The sequence below is a fragment of the Triturus cristatus genome, chromosome 7 (genome assembly GCF_964204655.1).
Source record: "Triturus cristatus chromosome 7, aTriCri1.1, whole genome shotgun sequence".
In the NCBI taxonomy this organism is placed as follows: Eukaryota; Metazoa; Chordata; class Amphibia; order Caudata; family Salamandridae; genus Triturus; species Triturus cristatus.
Genome location: NC_140590.1, coordinates 665,437,580 through 665,460,680, shown reverse-complemented (window position 1 = coordinate 665,460,680; position 23,101 = coordinate 665,437,580). Strand labels below are relative to the sequence as shown.

The window sequence follows — 23,101 nt, the reverse complement described above, 5'->3', positions numbered from 1 at the left end:
CTCCCAAACAGCTTCTGGTGCTGCTTCACCACCTCCTCCACTAGCACCTGGAGTTCCTTGGGGCTGAATTTCATCTTCCTCCTCCTTTCCCCTCCATCTCTCTGTGTCCTCTGGCTGGACATGATGATTTTGAGCTGCACAAACAGGCACTGGCTCCCTGCCTCTCCTCTGCACTCCAAACCTCTCCAGAGTCTGTTAATTGTATGTACCTGCCTGGGTGTGGCCACTTCCTGGTTGGGTGGGGTGTGGTTGCACAGGATTGGCTGTTTTATCCAGTCATGTGATTTTCTTTTCCCGATTCGGTAAATACCGATTCGGTATTTACCGAATCGGTAAATACCACCTCGGTATTTACCGATTCGGTAAATACCACCGCGGTATTTACCGATTCGGTAAATTCCGATTCTTGAATACCGAATGTTACCGATTCGGTAAATATTACCGAATTATTACCTACATATAACTTACCGATTCTTAAATACCGGTACGGTTCGGTATTTAAGAATCGGTAAATTTTATTTACCTACATGAGCCCCAAAGAGAGGTGAAGAAATGGAAGCATGAAAAGGGAGGATTGAGAAATACAAATATTTTTCACTTATTTTTTAAAAAAAATAACTTATTTGGAAAAAATAAATTTTTTGTATTTTGCAAGGGAACAGAATTTCGTTTTTTATTTTTTCTTTCTAGTTCTGCAAAAAAAGAAAAAAAGTATTAATATTCAATCATACATTTCAAAAAGCATTACATATTTTTACATATTTTACAAAGCAATTTTTTGCCCTTTTTTTGCTGTTTTCAGAATTTTTTAATTTTCACTTAAAATAGTGAAAACAATTGTATTCATCATTTAACAGCGGGCAAAAAAAAAAACAATCTAAAAGATTGTTTAAAAAAAGCCCAAAAACTATCCTCACTAAAATATACCTTGTTAGAAATATTACATATATATTACAAGAACTTTTCTAGATGAATACAAATTTAATAGATAAACCGTCTTTAAACCTTGTCGCAAAAGCAAACATGCCAAAATAATTTCTGTCAAAGGAGTCAACAATTGTTTTTATTACTTTTCCTTTAGGCCAAATAGTAATTTCAAAATCCTTTTTAAGTGATATCTTCAATTATAATCCTTTAAAATTACAAAAAATGCTTTCTTCAGATGCAGTTTTTAGTTTTCAAAATTTAGGTTTCAGAAAAATTAAGTAAGAATTGGGTAAATCATAAGGCAAACGTTGCTTGAAAATCAATTGGGAATCATTACACAGTGTCCAGCCTTTTTCACATTTAAGATAAACTGTGTAATGTCCAGAAGTTACAGTAGGTCCTTCATGAAAAATTATTGCAACTGTAACAAAAGTTTTTCCAGAAATTGATAATTGTTGTCCTGTAAACTTCTTTATTAAAGTATCCAATTTTGAACCATCAGCTCTACAACGTTGCATCATTAAAATTACATACTGACCATATTTCTGTAAAAATAACGTGGAAAACATGTCAGATTTACATTCAGAACATTCCATGTTGTGATTGGCATCTTTAACTAATTTACTAAAAGTCACTGATTTACTTTGTGGTAATGGTAAAAATATGAACCTTTCTGAATCAACATTACTACTACATGTGTTCATACAGTTTGCACAGCAATGTTCCCATTTGTAAGAGACACCAAATAAGTTTTCTACTTCTACTCCTTCATCTTCAAGTACGCTCAAAATATATATTAAGAATTCCTGTGCATCTTGCTGGACATTTTCTTTAAACTGTGTAGAACCACAACATACAGCTAAAAGATTTCTAACATCAGAAGCACTTTCTATTTTAGTTTTATCAGTACTCAGCTTCTCATAAAGGAGACTCAGCAGAGAACAGAATCTTTTTCCATGATTTACTATTATCTGCTCTTGCAAACTTTCAAGATAAAATACAACATTCAGCACTACATTTGCATAGCAGTTGACACCAGAGCTATTTTCAAAATGGCAACCAACAACCTCTTCAACACTGTCCTTTTTCTTTTTCCTTGCTATCACATCACTGTCCTTTTTTTTTTTGTTCTGTTCATCCACATTACAGATATTTTCAAATCTCCTTTTCCGAGAGACAACATGTTTTTCAATCACAGGATACTGTCCTAAATGAGGAGCATAGGTTCTTCTTAATCTATTATACTCCTTTACACAGTTTGTATCAGCACTAACTTTTGAGTCATCAAAGTCTATCATAAATAAACCAGATAATGTTTTTACTCGTGACAGAGCAACATATGCCATACCTTCTTTGAACACAGTAGAACCAATGTTTACAAAAGCACTATCTACAGTCAATCCTTGAGACTTGTGAATAGTTACAGCATATGCTAGAGAAAATGGAAACTGCTTTCTACGCACATATAAGTCTTTCACAAGCATGAAACGAACTGAACAACGACAAATGTCTTTAACTTCTTCTATCTGATCAAATTTTATTTTTAAACATTCAATTCCATCTTTTTTCTGATAATTAATAAAACCCACAACTCTTCCCATAGCTCCATTCACTAAACCTTTTTCTACATCCAAATTTCTCTTTAAAATCACTCGACAATTCATGCAAACATATAGATTTTTTTCTAATCCAGCTGTTTTGGAAATGTTCTTCTCTAGTGAATCCAATTTATTTTTTAGTTTGCCTGTTAATGTAAAAGTAATTCTTTCATGCTGAATTTTGTCCTCTGCTTCCATTTTCTTAATCTCTTCCTTCTCCAATTTCAAAAGTTCCTCATTGAATATTGAGCACTCACGTAGTGTTGGCATTAAGCAGATTACAGTATTTTTTTCAGCAATGTTCTCTAAATTATGTAGCATCCTACTTTGTAATGCTTTTTTGCCAACTTCTGTGAGTAGTCCAATTCCGATATCTTTCAGAATACTTGCATAATCTTCGTCGTTTGCTTGTCTCATATTGGTAGTGAGTTCTTTGTACTCAAAGAACGACCAAATATTCGCATTACCAATGCTTCCTAATGACTTTTTCGTGTCTTCATGTGTCACAGTATTAAACACTGGTTGTCCTTTAACTGGAGTGAGCTGTAAAAGATCTCCAAAAACTATGACGTGTTTACCTCCAAATAACACGTCATAGTCTCTCTGAAGAATTTGTTGCATTCTTAAATGCACAAAGGCAAGCATTAAGTTTGAAACCATGCTCACCTCATAAATAATGAGAACTTGCATCTTCTTCAACACTCTTGAAACTTCGAAGCATGCTTCTCCAGTTAGCTTGTGGTATTCTATTTTGTTCTCATGCTCCACTGGTAACATTAGCAAGCGATGTAAGGTAATTCCTTTTATGTTATAGGCTGCTAACCCAGTTGGAGCAGTTACCACACAAGACAAATTTGAAGCTGTTTTTTGCTGTAGGTAGCTTCTGATGACTTTTATTTAAAAACTTTTACCAGTTCCAGCTTGTCCGCTCACATACATCCTGATTGGTTCAAATGATGTGCATGAGCACTGTTTTTTTTCATGTAGTAATCCATGATCAATTTTTTTGGTGACTTCTTCATAAATTTGTTTTTGTTCTTCATTCAGTTGTTGTTCCAGATTTAGTAAGTCGATTGAATCTTCCTGTGCTTGATTCATAACCGTTTCTACTTCAGTCATGGCTACTGCAGCTTCATTTTCTATGATTGGTTGTCCTAGGGGATCTTGACTAAGTGTTCCTGAACTTTGGCTGTCTTGAGAATTGTCTCTAGCTACTTCAGCTGCAATTTTTGCTTCCTGTTCATTTTCTTCATTTAACATTTGGACATAAGTTGTGAAAGTTCTGCATTCTATGCTATCTTTGCTAGCATTAAAAGAATCTTCATAGCTTTGAAATTCTCCCAGTAGTTCGTCCTCTGAACGCCATGGTTTAAACAGCTGTAAAAGAGCCAAGTAGTAAAATTCCTTTTTGTCAGTAGTGTCGCAACTCAGCTTCCTGTGATTTATCAAACTTCCTTTTGTTTGCTTCACCAAACATCCTTCCTCACCAATGACTTTATATTTTCCATTGTTGATGTCTTCTGTGGCTTTCCGTGAAAAAATGTAGTTCTGCAGCACTTCATAGAGACACATGTTCTCAAGATGATGACTTCTTTTTGGGTAATATGTGTGCAACATGTTTGTTTTCAAAATATCTGTACTTTCTGGGTCATTCTCGGCCAAATATTCAATTTCTCCAACAGATTTCAGTACCCGATTTCTCATTCCTGCAAGGCCTAAACTGACCCAAATTATTCTTCTGGATTTCGAGTAAAGACTTGCAGATGATAACCTATCTGAGCATTCGTAGGATCCAATTTCTCGATGCGATAACATCTTTAAACTGAAACTGTACAGCTTCTTACTGACAGTCTTCTCGTGAGAAATCTCTTCCCACATTTCCTTCAATTCTGTTTTCTCAGATTTAGTGATGTAAGATGTGACATACCGAGCAACAGCAATAGAATTGTCTGCCACATACTGAATATCCATGTTAGCATTCCACATTGTTAAAATGACTGGGTTGTAGTCATATATCAATTTTGACTCTTCTTTTCTTCTTAGGTTGTATGTATTTTTGGGAGATTTTCTGGTTATAGTATGTCGCACAGCTGACATAAAACTGTTGACTCTTCCTTTTGAAAGAACAGGTCTAGGAAATCCAAATCGACACTTTATCTTTGGTCTTGTACTTCCGTCGACAGTATTTTCCACACCGATGACTTTGAAACGTAAAACTTGTTCTTTTAACTTTTTCTCTTCTGTGCTATTAGGTATAGCACATGTTGCATATTCTTCAATGAAAGATAACACTTCTTCATCAGCATCTGTTCCAAATTTTGGGGCATCCTTGATCCACAACAGCATATGAATATGAGGAGCACCTCTTGCTTGGTACTCTTTTCTCCAAAAGAAATCCACTACTTCTCCAAGAGGTGGATTTTTTTTATTGTAGATGAAGGACATCATAGCCTCAAATCTATGATTGGAATATCTGCAAACATTAACCGGATCCAATGAGCACAGTTCTCCTGCTGTCTTGTATTCAATGTTTTTAATGTTTGAATTTACCTCTCGTAGAAAATCCAATAAATCATCCCAAGCGTACTCGGCACAGCTTAGGGTTACAAACCATGTAGGAGTTCCTAAATTCCGTAACATGCATTTTAATTCTCCATGGCGTCGGTACCAATATTCATTTGTCCCACGCTGACAAGCCATCAGATTGATCAGTTGTGTTTCCAAATGATTATCTCTGTGCTGCACTTTCTCCATAAAATCCTTAGCAGACACATTATGTAGATGTACTCCACTTTTTAAAATATGATTTACTGCATAAGATAATGCAGACAAGTCACTTTCAAATAAAAGATGAAACAAATAAGGAATACTTTGCCGAAATCTTGAATCTTCAGCATATAGTCTTGTAGTCCGATACTAAGAAGCTGGAATCTGTTCTGGGCGTTCATCGTATCGTCCACCTTTTCCTGTAGGAAACAGCTGAGGAAAACATCGAGCTTCCAAGCTCTTCTCCCATACACTCACGGGAGTTCCTTTTGCTTTCTTCATCTGAAACAGATCAATAGTGTCTCCCATAACTTCTTTTGAATGAAGAGGATGTATGCTAAAATGTTCATAAATTTCTTCTTCTTTTGACTTGTCCACTTTTTCAATTTGTCCAGTTGGTGTTTCTGTGTCTTCTTGTAAATCTTCTTCTTCTTCATCTATATAAATTGATTCATACCATTTATTATTCCTTTTCAAATATAAATTTGCTCTTTGTACTTTCCGTACATCTACCAGCTCCTGCCAAATCTTCTTATTCTTTGTAGGTACACCATTAACCAGAATAACTAATGGTTCAGTTTCCAAAGTATCTGCATCAATAGGTTCCCTATTTTTTTTTCAAATCCAAGGGCAAATACACCACTCTTCCTTTTAAACCTCTCAGTAAAACTGAAGGAGGTAATTTACCAGTTTTGGGCTCCATACGTACTATAGTCTGGAACGGATGAACACATTGAATGAGTATAGACTCATATGTATTTAAATCAGAAAGTTCTGCAGGAATAGCATCCAATTCTAAATTATTATGTACAGCTCTGGTCGGCATTCTATTTTCTTCTAACTTATTATAACAGTATTTACAAATACGCTGATCTTCACCCAATTCAAAACAATTTTCCAGAAATATATATGTTGCAAAATCCTTCCACTTATAATTATCTTCATTTTCACTTTTTTTATACAGATCAACATTCCTTGTTTGAATTTTATAATGGCTTCTGCGGCAACAAATACAAATAATATTTGGTCTTTCATTAGAGATGATAGTAAATTTTGTCATTTCATCCTCAAAATTTTTAGTAATAATGAGTTCTACATTCTGTTCCTCATTTTCCTCATTAACTGTGTCCTTTTCTGCACTTTCTTGTTCTGGTCCGAAGTAACAAAACTGAATCTCATCGGTAACCTTCACTACATCTGATACAGATCCACGGAACAGAGCATTATTTAACTCATTTAACTTTACTGCTGGACTTTTATCAAAATACAATGTTCTCACAAACTTTCTCATTTCAGTATGATGAACAGCCAGCATCCTAAAATGATGAAAAACACTTTTACACACTTTTCTAGATAGACAAGCCAGAGAATGTCCTTGCAAACCAGTATTCTCTCTCACTCTGCATGGATCTAGTGTTTGAAGCACCTTCATCTTCTTACACTCCTTTTACTATATTCTCTTAGAAAGTCACGTAATTTATCAATAGATTCCTGACGCACAGTACAAATACTACTACAGTTCCAAGTGTACACTGGGGCTTTTGGACGTCTCCCCATAGCCTCAGCAGCCATTACTTCTTCCTCATTTCTTTGGACCATTTTCTCTTTTTCACACAACCATCCTTAACTTCATATGTTCTACCATTGGTGTCAACTGCATGCAACAAACTATTACTTTGAAGATAACTCTCTTCATTAAAAAATGGTTCAGTACTTGAACTGTGTTTCCATTCTCCCAAGAACACTTTACAAAAGTTACTTTTTTTCACTTCTCTTTTCCTTTTGCTTTGTGACTTCATTGCATTGACTAATTTATCTAATCTACGCATCCTATTCAAAATTAGAATAAAAAGTGTTCTTTTTATTTCCAAAGCCTTACTTACAATATTTTCTATAAAAAAAAAATTCTTAATATATTTTGATTTTTTCTTATATTTTTTCACATCCTTTAGCAAATTTAACATCACTCTTCTCTGAAACATTTTTCGACGAATGTTTTTAAAATCTAATTTTCGTGTTAAATCAGTTTTACATACCTCTGATTGTACATTAGCTTTTGTTTTTTGCTGTTGACTCTGTTGTTGCTTTGTACATAAAACAATGTTTGTTTTACATTTATTTTTGCCATTTTCTTTTTTTTTGAAGATATTTTTAAAGAAAACTTTAGTTTTCTTACCAGTAGAGTTTTTCTTTTTTCCATCACATGCTTCTCCTCCTATTTCTTTTTTCACAGTTTTGTCCAGATATACTTGTTGTTGCTTTTCTTTCCTCTTTCTTGTCCTTAAAGGCATTTTTTAATTTTTACACTGTTGCTCAGCAATACCTGCAAGAAACTTAAAAAAAATCTTTTTTGTAATTATAATTCATTAAAATATTTTTTAAGCTTTTCATTAATTTCAAATATTTTACCATTTGCCTCTCATTTGTGATTTACTAATTTGTGCAGAGTGCTAACCACCACAGTTGAAAAAAAACAAGCTGCCCCTTTCCTGCAACTGCAAGTCTTTCAGAACAACTGCAACAGACTTTAAATCTCTGCCCACAATTCCTGTGCGCACACAGCCTCAAGGTTTGATTCTAGGCAGAAAACAATATTTGATTGGCAATTTAAATGCACATTTACTACTGTGGTAGAGAAACTGATAATTGCTGTTACAGCCTGACACATTTTCCTTATAGTTTACAGAGACAGAAAAGAGCACATTTCCTAACAGCTACTTCATACCATAAGCATCTGCAACCTGGGTGAGTGATTAGACTAGAGCAAAGAACATGAGGCCTTGATGATGTTTTTATGTGTTTGCGTTATACACTGCTATCTGAAACATCACACAGAGCTAAGTACTACGCATGGGAGTGTTGGAGAAGCTGCTGCATGTGTGCCAAGAGTGTGTTTCTGGAGACTATGTATTGTCAGCTGCAAGAGAGATGAGCAAGGAGACTTCCAGAACTGCATGAAGACTGCAGGGATGTATGTAACAGTGCATGTGTGCTAAGGGATAATTTGTGTAAAGACAAAATGCTGCCCCTTTCCTGGGACTGCAATTCTTACTGAACAACAACTTCACAAATTAAATCTCTGCCCACAATTCCTGTGCGCACACAGACTCATGCCATCATTTTAGGCACATAACACAGGCTGCCCCTTTCCTGGGACTGCAATTCTTACTGAACAACAACTTCATAAATTAAATCTCTGCCCACAATTCCTGTGTGCACATAGACTCATATCGTCATTTTAGGCACATAACACAGGCTGCCCCTTTCCTGGGACTGCATTTCTTTCAGAACAACAACTTCACAAATTAAATCTCTGCCCACAATTCCTGTATACACACAGACTCATGCTATGTTTTTTGGAACAAAACAGTGTTCCTGAATAGTATCAAATTACTGTTACAGCCTGACACATTTTCCTTATCATTTACAGAGGCAGAAAACAGCACATGTCCTAACAGCTCCTTGAGACCATGACCATGTGTTACAGGGTGAGTGATTAGACTAGATCAAAGAAAATGAGGCCTTGGTAACGTTGAATGTGTTTGCGTTACACAGTGCTATCTGAAACATCACATAGAGCTGAGTACTACGCATGAGAGTGTTGGAGAAGCTGCTGCGTGTGTGCCAAGAGTGTGTTTCTGGAGACTGTGTATTGTCTGGTGCAAGACAGATGAGCAAAGAGACTTCAAAACTGCATGAAGACTACTGGGATGTATGTAACAGTGCATGTGTGCGAAAGGTTAGTTTCAGTTTTGAACATATGGCAACTACCTGTGCCTTTGCTATTTAGAAAGAGAAATCTACCCTGTTGGTTTCAAATGTTTTAGCGTTTGCCTCTCATTTGCGATTTAGTGATTTCTGTTGACTGCTAACCACCACATTTGAAGAAAACAAGCTGTCCCTTTCCTGCAAGTGCATGTTTTACAGAACAACTGCAACACAAATTACATCTCTGGTCACAATTCCTTTGCGCACACAGTCTCATGGTGTGCTTCTAAGTAGAAAACAGAATTTGATTTGCAATTTCAAAGCACATTTACTACTATGGTAGAGCAAGTGATAATTAGTGTTACAGCCTGACACATTTTCCTTGTAGATCACAGAGGCAGAAAAGAGCACATGTCCTAACAGCTCCTTGAGATCATGAGCATGTGCAATCTGGGTGAGTGACTACACTAGAGCAAAGGAAATGAGCCTTGGTGACGTTGAATGTGTTTGCGTTACACAGTGCTATCTGAAACACCACACAGACCTGAGTACTACACATGGGAGTGTGGGAGAAGCTGCTGCGTGTGTGCCAAGAGTGTGTTTCTGGAGACTGTGTATTGTCTGGTGCAAGACAGATGAGCAAAGAGACTTCCAAAACTGCATGAAGACTGCTGGGATGTATGTAACAGTGCATGTGTGCTAAGGGTTATTTTCAGTTTTGAACATATGGCAACTACCTGTGCCTTTGCTATTTTGAAAGGGAAATCTACCCTGTTGGTTTCAAATCTTTTAGCTTTTGCCTCTCATTTGCGATTAAGTGATTTCTGCTGAGTGCTAACCACCACATTTGAAGAAAACAAGCTGTCCCTTTCCTGCAAGTGCATGTTTTACAGAACAACTGCAACACAAATTACATCTCTGGCCACAATTCCTGTGCGCACACAGCCTCATAGTGTGCTTCTAAGCAGAAAACAGAATTTGATTTGCAATTTCAAAGCACATTTACTACTGTGGTAGAGCAAGTGATAATTACTATTACAGCCTGACACATTTTCCTTCTAGATCACAGAGGCAGAAAAGACCACATGTCCTAACAGCTACATCATACCATGAGCATGTGCAATCTGGGTGAGTGACTACACTAGAGCAAAGGAAATGTGCCTTGATGACGTTGAATGTGTTTGCGTTACACAGTGCTATCTGAAACACCACACAGACCTGAGTACTACACATGGGAGTGTGGGAGAAGCTGCTGCGTGCGTGCCAAGAGTGTGTTTCTTGAGACTGTGTATTGTCTGGTAAAAGACAGATGAGCAAAGAGACTTCCAAAACTGCATGAAGACTGCTGGGATGTATGTAACAGTGCATGTGTGCTAAGGGTTATTTTCAGTTTTGAACATATGGCAACTACCTGTGCCTTTGCTATTTTGAATGGAAAATCTACCCTATTGGTTTCAAATGTTTTAGCTTTTGCCTCTCATTTCAGATTAAGTGATTTCTGTTGACTGCTAACCACCACATTTGAAGAAAACAAGCTGTCCCTTTCCTGCAAGTGCATTTTTTACAGAACAACTGCAACACAAAATACATCTCTGGCCACAATTCCTATATGCACACAGACTCATGCTGTGTTGGTAGGCACAAAACACAGGCTGCCCCTTTCCTGGGTCTGCAATCCTTACAGAACAACAACTTCACAAATTAAATCTCAGACAACAATTCCTATATGCACACAGACTCATGCTGTGTTGGTAGGCACAAAACACAGGCTGCCCCTTTCCTGGGTCTGCAATTCTTACAGAACTAATGCTAATTTCAAATGTGCTGCTATTTTCCTCTCTTTTCTTTCAAAGTGATTTCTGCTAAATCCTAACCATCACAATTAAAAACAAGCTGTCCTTTCCTTTCAACTGCACGTCTTACTTTTCAACAGCAACGCAAATTAAATCTCTGTCAACAATTCTTCTCTGCACACAGACTCATGGTTTGATGGTAGGCACAAAACAGTATTCCTCATTCTTACCAGTACACATTAACTTATTGTGAAAACATACTCCATAATATCTTACAAGTTCAAAACAGTTAAATATCTCGCAAACCTCAAAATGTAAAACATAACTTTTGAAGAAGATTCACAATTCTAATATTTATCTCAAAAATCACCACATACATCCCCTCTCAAATTCATAACTCACCTTTTAAAATAGTTAGTTGAGAAAGAAATGTGCCACTCAAACAGCAGACTATCAGAGTCAGAATATCAGAGCTCCACACCTCTCTCCTCTCTCCAGAACCAGTAAATGGCAATGTTTCCCTCTCTTTTTTCACACATATACATGTTAATTTCAAATCTCAGTGCTTCCCACTTTTTTTCCAATGAAATCACACATTTCTATTGGTTGAAAACTTCAACCCCTTTCCAAATGTACCCTTCCCCAACTTGTCTCCTGCCTGCTACCATAGCAACAGCTCATGGAACACTGCTGTGAGGAGAGAGGTCAGAAGTTCAGCAGACAATGTTTCATATCCAAAGAGCAAGAGTGCTTGACTTTTCAAACCTAACAGAAAATCCATAGTAATGTTCTGTGGTAACACATTTTTCTGAACCAATACAAAACATGCTTTTAAAAATTTAAACATACAGCCTAGGTTTTAGTGTAGAATGGTTTGAAACAGCCAATGAGTTCTTTTTATTAAAAAAACTATGTGTGCCTCCATTTTTCAACTGTCTTTCATTTCATATTGCCTTTCTACTGAAAGACACCTCCTGAGTGCATCCAGATCTCCTTGGAAGATGTTCACAGTGTGGATTGTAGGTCACAGCTATGTCTTCTGGAGTGAAAAATTTGCAGAAAAAAGAGGTATGGTGAGAGACCTTGCTTTGCCAAATGTAGACATTAGATGGATTGGTCAGAGAGGGTTAAAGTGGCACCAATTAATGCCTTTGGTGAAAACCTTTCTACATCTCCCACAGCCTAACCTTATTATTTTGCACTGTGGTGGTAATGACCTAGGCACTTTAACTGGGGTAGGTCTGGAAATGCTTATTAAGGACACCTTTGTGCAATTGATGTCGCTTTCTCCACAAACTGCCTTTGTATATTCCAACATATGCCAAAGACAAAAGTGGAACTGGTCTAACCAATTTTGTCCGCAGATTGACAAAGCAAGGAAGCACGTCAACAAATCTATTTCTGCTTTCCTCAGAGACTATGGTATGGGTTCTATATACCACAACAACTTGCGTTACAACATGCAAGACATTTATAGAGGAGATGGTGTACACTTCACTGATGAAGGCAACAGAGTCTTCCTCTTGAACTTTAGACTCTGCATCGGTACTTACTTGTAGGTACCAAAAAACACACAATAAACACAAGGGCTCTTTTTAGAGCCACCTTATATCTTTTCACTTAAATGCAATGTTTTATTCTTTTTTTGTTTTAAAATTTTTTTCGGGTGAGCGCTGGGTGCGCGCACTCGGCGATATTTTTTTTCAAAATATAAATCTTTTTTTTTGCCCTACAAGGTCCTACTGTGACCCCCTTACAATGCCTAGTGGGTCAATATCTCCCCACTCTGCCCCCTTTTCACGCTCTCCCCCTTTGTTCATCACCCCCTCTTTATGCGAGAGACAAAATGGCGGCCGCCGCTTCCTGATTTCCACCGATTCGAATGTTTACTGATATCTAACAACCAATCAGAAGTGCGCTCGCGCACGGCAGGGTGCGCGCACAGGACTTGCTCAGTGCGCGCACGCTGCGCGCTTACAGATATATATAATGATTTAAATGCTAATTTCTCAGGAAATACTGAACAGATTTACACCAAACCTGCAAAAGGCACTTCATGGACCTTATGGCTACCTCTCTGCCAAATTTCACATAATTCTGTTCAGCCGTTCGGGCTGTAGCTGCGACTAAAGTCCCTATGGAAAAATCCATGGGGAAAATGCGTTTTGGGACCCCCCTTTTCTCGGCCCCCGCTTGACGAATCACCCCGAAACTTTCAGGGTAGGAGCTGAGCGGAGCGCCCCATTAGTTTTGAAAATTTCGCGAGGATTCGTCAACCGGCGCCAAAGTTATTCAAAATAGAATTTTGAGATTTCCTATGGAAACACGGTCCTAACTATAACTACCTACTGGTGACTGCCAGTAGGTAATATATATATATATATATATATATATATATATATATATATATATATATATATATATATATATATATATATATATATATATATATATATATATATACACACATATATATATATATATATATATACACACATATATATATTCAAAAAATCAGCGTCGCTTCTTCTGGGGTGCTGGGACCCATGAAGGGTGGCATACACGCCGGCGAAGCTCACCGGCAGATTTTTGTTTGGTGGGACGTTGTCGTCGGCTTGAGGCCCCTGTCCTTGCCCATGGTGGCGATCGGGGTGTGTATGCCGGCCTCTAGGCTTGGTACGGCGGACCGCCAGTCGGCCCACGCCCACCAGTCAATTAGCCTTCCGGTGCAGGACCAAGGACCGAAGAGTTGGGGAGAGAGGAAGGATAGAGACACGTCTTTCCCCCAGTTAGGGGAGGCCAGGAGTCCGTCGGGTATGCCACTTCCCCGCTATTATCCGGGCCAGGCCTCTCTCACCTCGCAGCGGGCGCCTCGCCGCGGCCCACACTCGCAGTCGTCACCAGTTGAGGCGCAGCCCCAGGTCCGCCGCACCACTGTCGCCTGCGTTGGGCCTGCAGGCTCGTCACGTTCAGTGGGACCACCCCGCACCTGTCCCCGGTCCCGGACCGACAGCAGGAACTCCTTAGGGGCAGGGCCGGGACGCCTCCGCCCGGTCGGCAGCAGGGACGGTCAGGATGGGTGAAGTCCGGGGGGGAGGGGCGCCCCCCTCTCGTCTGCAGCAACTCCCAGCCGGTGGTACAGGATGAGGGTGGGCTCCACCGTCAGCAAGGCCAGGCTCGACCTCCCACGTCGGTCGCCGCTGCCTGTGCCCACGAAGCGCCTTCACCTCTTGTGTTGCGTCTACCCTCGGGGCCTGGCAGGATGTCGCCGCCCGCCCGGCCGATCGCCCGGACAGTGGCTCCCCCGCCCGACACACAAGACAGGGTGGGGGAGACCAGGGGGAGTCGTCTTCCCTCGCCGGCGTGAACTCCCAGCTGGCGGTGCAGATGGAGAGTGGGCGCCAGTCCCAGCAAGGCCAGATCCGACTACCCGCACAGGCCTGCGCCACTCGGACCGGTCCGCCCGTGTTGCAGGGCCACAGCAGATTCTGGGCCTCCACCCCGTGCCGGCTCCGGGGGCGCCCCACCAGCCGTCACCCCCTCCAGCTCACTTGCGGTCCGCGGAGGGCAGGGGCTCACCCCCTCGGGCTCCCGCGATGGGCGGCAGGCCGCCGCCGGCTACACGGCCTTCTCTCCTCCCAGGGCGTCGCGGGACTCACGTCGCTCACAGTGCCTGCCTCGGAACCAGCCGGATGCGTCCCTCACACCGGCGTGACTAATGGGCCTCCGATCTCGGCCCTGGTTGCAGGAAATCGCCCGGAAACAGCACCGAGTGTGGTGCAGCAGCTCCTCTACAGATGCCGACCTCTGGATCGCTTCTAGGGCGGCGGTACACGGATTTAGGTCGGATGCGAGGGGTCAAGCATCAGGAGCCTCACATCGGTGCGGCCATCTTGGTTAGCGCCACCTAGCGCCCCCCATATATATATATATATATTGTTCTTTTGCACATTTTACTCTAAGCCTAGGAAAACATGGATTATTCCTGTCCTTAAAAGATTGGAATTGAGACAATGCCGTCCTGCATTTTTGGCGCTGCAGTATTTGGACAATGCCTATAATATTGCTTCTGTAATTGCGTTTTTTAAAAAGGTTTTTAGATCCCGTAAATCAATTGTGATATGATTATTAAGTTTTTATCTGCATTTATTGATTCTTTTCTTCTTTCTGTAAAAATTGTGGAACTTTGATGTGATATTTAAACTGTGCTTTTATGGTTATTTTTTTTTAATAACCGAATAAAGTTCTTTGAATTGAATTGAAATTGACTTAAACAATCAGTCACATATGCACTAAATCATCCATACAGCCACTCATGTACCCATTCATTCTTCAATACACCTTGGTAAATATATATATATATATATATATATATATATATATATTACCTACTGGCGATAGCCAGTAGGTAGTTATAGTTAGGACCACGTTTCCATAGGAAAACCTCAACATTCTATTTTGAATAACTTTGGCGCCGGTCGACGAATCCTCGCAAATTTTTCAAAATAGGTGGGGCGCTACGCTCCGCTCCTACCCTGAAAGTCTCGGGGGGATCCGTCAAGCGGGGGCTGAGATAAAAGGGGGGTCCCAAAACGCGTTTTTCCCATGCATTTTTCCATAGGACCTTTAGAACGAGCTACAGCCCGAACGGCTGAACAGAATTACTCAAAATTTGGCAGAGAGGTAGTCCCTAGGTCAAGGAAGTGCCTTTTGTAGGTTTGGTGTAAATCTGTTCAGTAGATTCTGAGAAAATAGCCTTTAAATCAATATATATATCTGAGCCAGCTTACGGTACGCTTACCGTACGCTTACGGTAAGCGTACGGTGGCGTGCGCGAGCGCGATTCTGATTGGCTCTTAGATCTTAGTAAACATTCGAATCGGCCGAAACCAGGAAGCGGCGGCCGCCATTTTGTCTCTCGCACTGAGAGTGATTTTTAAAATATCAAGCCCAAAAACATGTAAAGGGGCTGTTTTGACAACTCCCTCCCACATAGTCATGTTGAGGGAGTCCCCAAACATCCCCCAAGTGCAAAAACGGTTTTATTTTTTTTTCGGCAATTTCGCGGGGTACGCTTACCGTACGCTTACCGTAAGCGTACGGTAAAAAAATAAAAATAAAAAAAACACTATCCACACTTACCCCACCCCCTGTGCTTTTGGTGGCCGAAGGCCACCAAAAGCACAGGGCTTATGTTAAGGGCAAAAAACACTATCCACACTTACCCCACCCCCTGTGCTTTTGGTGGCCGAAGGCCACCAAATGTACAGGGCTTATTATAAGGGAAAAAAACTTAGCATTTAAAAAACCGTACTAATTCACTGAAAAAACCATAGGTTTCACACACGTTATAGTTAGGAATTAGCATTTAAAAAACCTTGCAAATTCACTGAAAAAACCATAGGTTTCACACATGTTATAGTTAGCGGAAATTTTACTGATAAAAAACCAGTGAAATTCCCCCGTTATAGTTAGCGCAGGCAACTATAACTCACGCGACTGCAATCTTCTGCTGATTACATATGTGTCTTTATGAAAAAAATATATTTGTAATATATGTATAGCTAAAAATGTATGGAAGAAGACATGGGCAAATAAGTGTCTAAATACAGTATTAGCATCAGCAGAGGATTGCGGTTGCGTGAGTTATAGTTGCCTGCGCTAACTATAACGGGGGAATTTCACTGGTTTTTTATCAGTAAAATTTCCGCTAACTATAACATGTGTGAAACCTATGGTTTTTTCAGTGAATATATATATATATATACATATAAATATTTAAAAAATCAGCGTCGCGTCTTCTGGGGTGCTGGGACCCATGAAGGGTGGCATACACGCCGGTGAAGCTCACTGGCAAATTCAATGTCCCAAAATCCAAGTAGTGCAGTATGCTCTCAGTAATAAAGGCACAGCAACTTCGTAGTGCAGGTCCAAATATTTATTACACAACGCGTTTCGGCAAAAGCCTTGATCACGTGATCAAGGCTATACTGCACTACTTGGATTTTGGGACATATATATATATATATATATATATATATATATATATATATATATACATATATATAGCATTCTTATACTTAGAAACACTCAGTCACTGATGATGTCATCAGTGATATCATTTGAAATGTCATCAGTGAGGTCACTGACCATGTCACGAGTGATGTAATATGTGACATCATCAGCAGTGCATTGCCGGGCGCAAGTTATACTTAGCTCAGCTAACTATAACGGCTGAATTTCTTTGGTTTTGAGTGAATGAAATGGCAACTGAAGCTTGTGTTTTGTTCAGTGACTATATATGTACATATAGAGAGATAGAGCGAGAGAGAGCGAAAGCGAGCAATAGCACCTCTATAGTATTAGTCAAGTCAGAGTTTCCATAGGAAAGATATTTTTTCTTTTCCTAATAACTTTAGCTCTATTTAGGGAATTTGAATCCACTGGGGGGCCAAGACAAATTGGGATGGGGTGTCCCAAAAGTGCCTTTTTCCCATCTTAATTACCATATGCAATTTTACTCTTCAATACAAAAGAGCACCACAAAGTTGGAGCCATGGATCCAAAATGATCTTATTGGTTTGCCGCAACATAAGAGAACGTTTTGCATGCATGTGGTGGGATGGGTGTAGGCGGTCAGGCTCTGTGGCCAAACCCCGCTGCGCATGGCCAAAGCATGTTTTGGCCATCTGCAAAGGGTTGGGAGAATTTCTGACCTACTTGGGCCAACACCCACTACAGGATTACTCCAAACCAAGCAAAGTCACTTCCTTGAATATTATTTTCCACATTGACAAGTTTTGTGCCTTTCCAGTCAATGTTTTATTTTGCAGCAGAGAGTAAAATTCCTCTGGGAGTTAAAGTGGGGAAAAGTCACTTTTTCGACACTCTCTTCACCCCTTGATGGATCTGCATCGATGAACTTGCCATTTCAAACTGAAATCTGGCAAACAAAAAATCAAAATGTTTAATGTAGATTTGCTAAATGGTGCCAAAGTCTTCCCTAACCATAACTACACAAATATATCTTTACAAGAGATTCCAATTATTTTCTAGAAGCTGGCTTTTAATAATTCAAAACTGTTGGTGTGTTTTACAAAGTGTGTGTTCACCTGGTATCTAGCAGCGTGGTTCCCCGTGAAGACCAGGGGTGTAGCTTCTAAAATATATTCTCTAGTAACTAGTTGGGTACAGGTGCTTTCAGTCGGGTCTGGTGAGGTATCTGTCGGATTCCATCTTGGATTTTTACTTACATGCAGACAAAAACACGCACACACCCACTCTTAAAACTTGGTTAGTCTGAAAACAATTGTTTTAAGAACCCCTAACAATCTACACTCCTTTTTCTTTCCACTGCCCTGTCATGTCCTGTTTCTCATAATGTGTTTTAACAGGGTATGCCAGTGTGATTGTTTGGGAAATATGAAGCTTACCCCCCCCGCCGAAAATCTTACTGACCAAGCTACTCCCCTGGTGAAGACACACTTTACAACATACACCAAGTGTTTTGAGTCATATGTAGGGAGTTTTTTTCTAAAAAATGTGTTTTGTCTAATTAATAAGGAAGTGGATAACAGCTTTTTGATACTATTGACACAAAGCAATGAGAGCTGCATTAAGGGCAGCATGAATCTGTAATGTAATGTGACCAGGATTTCTAATGCGCACTATCACCCCACGGGTATCCTGGCGCTGAGAATGACAGAGGTTTCCCTAAATGCTCATATTTACCCACAAGATGAATATCCTGCACTACATTCTAGGGAAAAGATAAGTTTTAAGCTTTTTCCTAAACTGGAGGAACTCTTCCATTTGTCTGATATTGGGTGGGAGATTGTTTCACAGATGGGCGGCCACACAGCTTTATGCTCTCCCTCTCTAAACCTGGAGGTTCTTATTCTGGTGGTACAAACCAGATGAGCAGTGGAAGATCGAAGGTTTCTTATTGGAGAATGCCAGACAAACTTTTTCTGCAGTGGCAGAGGTCCAAGTCCATGAAGGTCCTTGAAAACAATGCATAATGATTTGAATTGAATTCTCTGAGCTAGAGGGAGCTATTGGAGATCATTAAGAGCCGCAGAGGCAGAGGAGCTTTGTGGCCTCTTTCAAGCTAACTTTGCAGCTATTTTCTGTATTCTTTGCAGTTTCATAATGAGGAAATTAGGTGCACTGAGGAGCAGGGCATTGCAGCAGTCCAACCGGCTCAAAATAACACTTCTTACTACTAGAGCCCTGGCTGACAGAGGTAAGATAGGGAGAATTTTCCGCAATGCTTTAATGAGGGAGAAGAAAGTTCCAAATGTTTTGTTCACATGTTTTTCCAGACTCAACTTGTTGTCAAAGACTACCCCCAGATTATGCACTGCTACTGCTGGTGAAGGAGGCGTATCTGCCTGAATGGGCCAGAAGTTGGCTGGAAGCAGGCAGGGAATTTTATTAACCGTGCAGTATAGGATTTCCGTTTTCCCCCCGTTAAACTGCAGGGAGTTATCCGTGAGCCATCTAGCAGTCTTCTGCATGCATGTTACTGAGTGACGTAGACTCTCTGCCTTCAAGAGACAGGATGAGCTGTGTATCGTCTGCATAATTCACCAGCTTGATGTTATAGGATTTAATGATGGGGATCAGTGGTCTCTGATAGATATTAAAAAGGATCGGACAAATAGACAAACCTTGGGGGACCCCATGCTGAACAGTTATAAATTTTGATAAAAAGAGGGGGAGGGCCACAGCTTGTTGCCTATTTTCCAGATAGGACTGAAGCCAATTCAGAGCCAGGTCCTCCAGCCCTAGTTTAACAGGCCGCCTAAATAATATTTTGTGGTTGACCATGTCGAATGAGGCAGACATATCCAGTAGAATCAGAATGGTCAACTGACCACTGTCTGCCCACATTCTGAGATCGTTCAAGACCATTACTAGTGATGTTTCTGTCCCGTGACCTGGTTGAAAACCAAATTGCACGTCTTCAAGTCCCAGGTTAGTTTCCAAGAATAGTGAAAGAGTTTTGCTGACCAGACGTTCTAGAATTTTTACAGGGTATGGAAGAAGAGAAATAGGACAATAGTTATTTGGACACTGAGGGTCAAGGGTGGCTTTTTTCAGCAGGGGTGTCACCATAGCCTGTTTCCAGCAGGGAGGGACTATCCCACTGCTCAGGGATTGGCAGCAGATCTGATGGAGCTGTGATAATAGCCCCCTGCCATACTCCTTCCAGACCTTGTGGGGGAGGGGGTTCATAGGGGACCCGGAATAGCAAGCTTGTGAAGCTCTTCTTCCGTGGGTGTTTTGAACTGGTTTAGAGTTACTAGTTTATACTCACGGGCCCCTTCCTCTATTTGATAGGCTAGTGGCTGTGTCCATACCTCAGATACAGAGTAACATAAATGTTCCTGATTCCCTGTGAGACCAATAATTATTTTTGAGATTTTCTCCTAAAAAAAAGTAGCAAGGCTTTCACATAGTTCTTGAGTTGCGATAGTCTTGTTTTTTATGCAGTCAGTATTGGACAATTCATCGACTATCTTAAAGGCCCTAAGGGTTTTATTGGGCACCTCCAGAATTGAATTGGCAAAAAACTAAACTTTTGCTTTAGTAATTTCACTTTTTTAGTTACTCAGTGTGGCCTTCAGAGCTGCTTTATCAGTTGTGAATCTGAAGAAATTTACTAATTTCAGCATGGACTATAAAAATAAGGAATAATTGTGTTGATGTATGCCGACATTGCTAAGGAGATAGAAGTAATTCAAGATGTAAAGAGTAATGGCATCATTATGATGCTGGTCAGTCAGACCGCTGGCTGCTATTGCGGTGGTCAGAAGACCACCGACAAACAAGCGGGTGGTCTGACCGCTAGGAAAAGGCAGTTGGAAAAGAATATTGTAATCCTGACATGGGTGCCTGACTCGGCACTGCCGCCTTAGAGGGATGCTGCTCAGACTGCCGCTCCATCAGGATCTATGATCCTGGTGGAGCCGGTGGTCTTGGGTCTGACAGCTTAAGGTTTGACTGCCAGTATCAGAATACGGCGGTTGGACCGAAGGGCTGTTGGCATTTGGACCTCCGCTGATTGACTGTCAGCAGTCTGAACGCCACCATTGTAATGAGGCTCTAGTTCGAACGTTAGCAATGTTCTGTAGCAAACTTGAAGTGTGTCTAACGTGCCTACCATAACTTGAAAACAAATTGGTATTGAACATCAAACATTTAGTAATTGAATTATGGTCCTGAAAAAGAAGAGTATCAGCTGTTGCCTGGACATTCTTAATGTTTTAACATTTGTACTGATAACTAAAAACTCAAAATATGTATTATTTCTTAAAGATATGTTTTATTAACTTTTTTCTGCATACACAAAGAAGAAATGTACCAATAAAATGCCTTCTGTCATTGAGACAGCAAATATCCAAATATAAATATGTAATAAATGAATTCTGTTTGATGATTGCAAGGTAAATTTCTGAATTCTGATGACTGGTGCCACCAACAGAAAACAAATTAAAAAACATATCATTTTGTAGTGTAGTATTAGAAATGTTTAAAATGTTGTGAATCTTATTTATGATTTTCAAAACGTTTTTGCTTGAAAAGTTAAACTGATCTTTGACATTTAGGGCCTCATTACAATGTCAGTCGGAAGGCCTTCCGACCGACTTGGGTACGGGGAGTCTGACCGACCGACTGATTACAATGGTTCCGAACACCGTTGTGTCGGACTCTCATTGACTTCAATGGGACCCCGTGTTCTGACTGACAACAGCCCACGGTGCCTGCCACACTGTGCATGGTTGGAAAAAGGGGATCCATGGATACCCCCTCAGGCCCCAACCGGAGGCCTCCGGGTGAATGGGGGCCTGCTACGGGTCCCTAAAGTGGGTTTCCAAAAGCCGATTTGTGTCAGACAGGCTGATTTGGAGAGGCTGTCGGAATCCAACATCGTAATAGGTCGGTCGGAAACTGGGCCCATTGAGCTGTATGATTCGGCTCTGACCGACTTGGACTCACCGAATTCCGGTTGGAACCGATTCTGAATGCCTGACCAGTTACCTTCTATCGTAATCGGCCGGTTAGAAATGTTTCTGAGTTGGTCGGAAACATGGGTCCGACACAGGCTTGAAAAATCCGAATGCCATTCTGAGCCTTTCCGATGGACATCGTAATAAGGGCCTTAATATCTTTTCTTGGTACAGGAAAAGCAGAACTTTTACCAGCAAAAGGTTACCATTTCCATTGAAAATTCTCTGTTCAGAAGTGGTGCGAAAATAGTTAGAATTAGCAATGTCTCTTTTAGGTTAAATGTTATACCCATAGTTATAGATGACTGCCTTTAACTTACATACTTTGTTCACTCTATCTTTCAGCTATATTACTACCAATAGGGCTTTTTTTCTCTTGCAGACTAATTTTGACAGCGAATATGAGCGTTTAGTCTTCAGGAAACATGGATACGTCGTACCTGTCATAGCGGTAAGCAAGAAGTTCCTGATTCACTTCTTCAACAACTCCATTTACCTTTCTCCTTAATACTTCAAAGAGCAGAAATAAAGAACCAGCTGAAATGTGATTTAGGTTCTGAATGTGGCATGTATATACCACATCTTGAATTTGTTATATATCTACAGTCGGTGCATATCCTTTGGGGATTGACCCTTTTTGGGGGGTTTTCTTCACCTTCAACCAAATGTGTCTTCAGAACCAACACTGGTATCTCAATAGTTTTTTGTCTATGAATAGCTGAAAGAAGGCCTAATGGCATCTCCTTCTCCTGTAGCAGGATGACAAGCCAGCCTTTTCAAAATCGAGTAAAACAAGAAGCCTCAGTCTTATAAGAAACGTACCCCTCTGGGAACTAGAAGTTAAGTTATGGAAAACCGCATGTATCTACCAGAAACGTATGTCTGTCTCCTACTTAATAGAAGCAAAATATGATTTACAAAAATAAATATTCTGGCATTTGCCGCACAGTATGTCACTTGTTAATATGGAACATTTTGATAAACAAAGTATGTTTTAGATCAAAGATTTTGTTAAAGTGTTAACATACAGCAGCACAACATTGCCTTTTTGGTGGATGAAATGTTACTTATTGATTTATTTTTGGAATCCCTCTATTAAGCTTCATATGTTCCACATCCCTTGTTCTCCTTTTGTTGAGAAGCATTTGAATTGAATTTTTTCTCAAATGGGGAAAACAGCGGAAATGGCCGGATGGTTTGCAACAGGATGCTGAAGGTCTCTTATAAATTACACCCATACTGGCAAACAGCGTAGGGTAGAGTATTACCCCTGAAATCAGAGAAAACCTGAAAA

The 23,101-nt window shown here is 40.2% G+C and overlaps 1 protein-coding gene across 2 annotated transcripts in view; it reads left to right on the top strand.

The window, feature by feature from the left end:
- LOC146810319 (ATP-binding cassette sub-family A member 9-like) overlaps window positions 1-23,101 on the top strand; it is a 1,478,308-nt gene that overhangs the window by 1,249,280 nt on the left and 205,927 nt on the right. For both annotated transcript variants that reach the window (XM_085617315.1, XM_085617314.1), the window contains one exon: window positions 22,190-22,258. In XM_085617315.1, coding sequence (XP_085473441.1) covers window positions 22,190-22,258 — 69 coding nt within the window. The remainder of the gene's footprint in view (window positions 1-22,189; window positions 22,259-23,101) is intronic.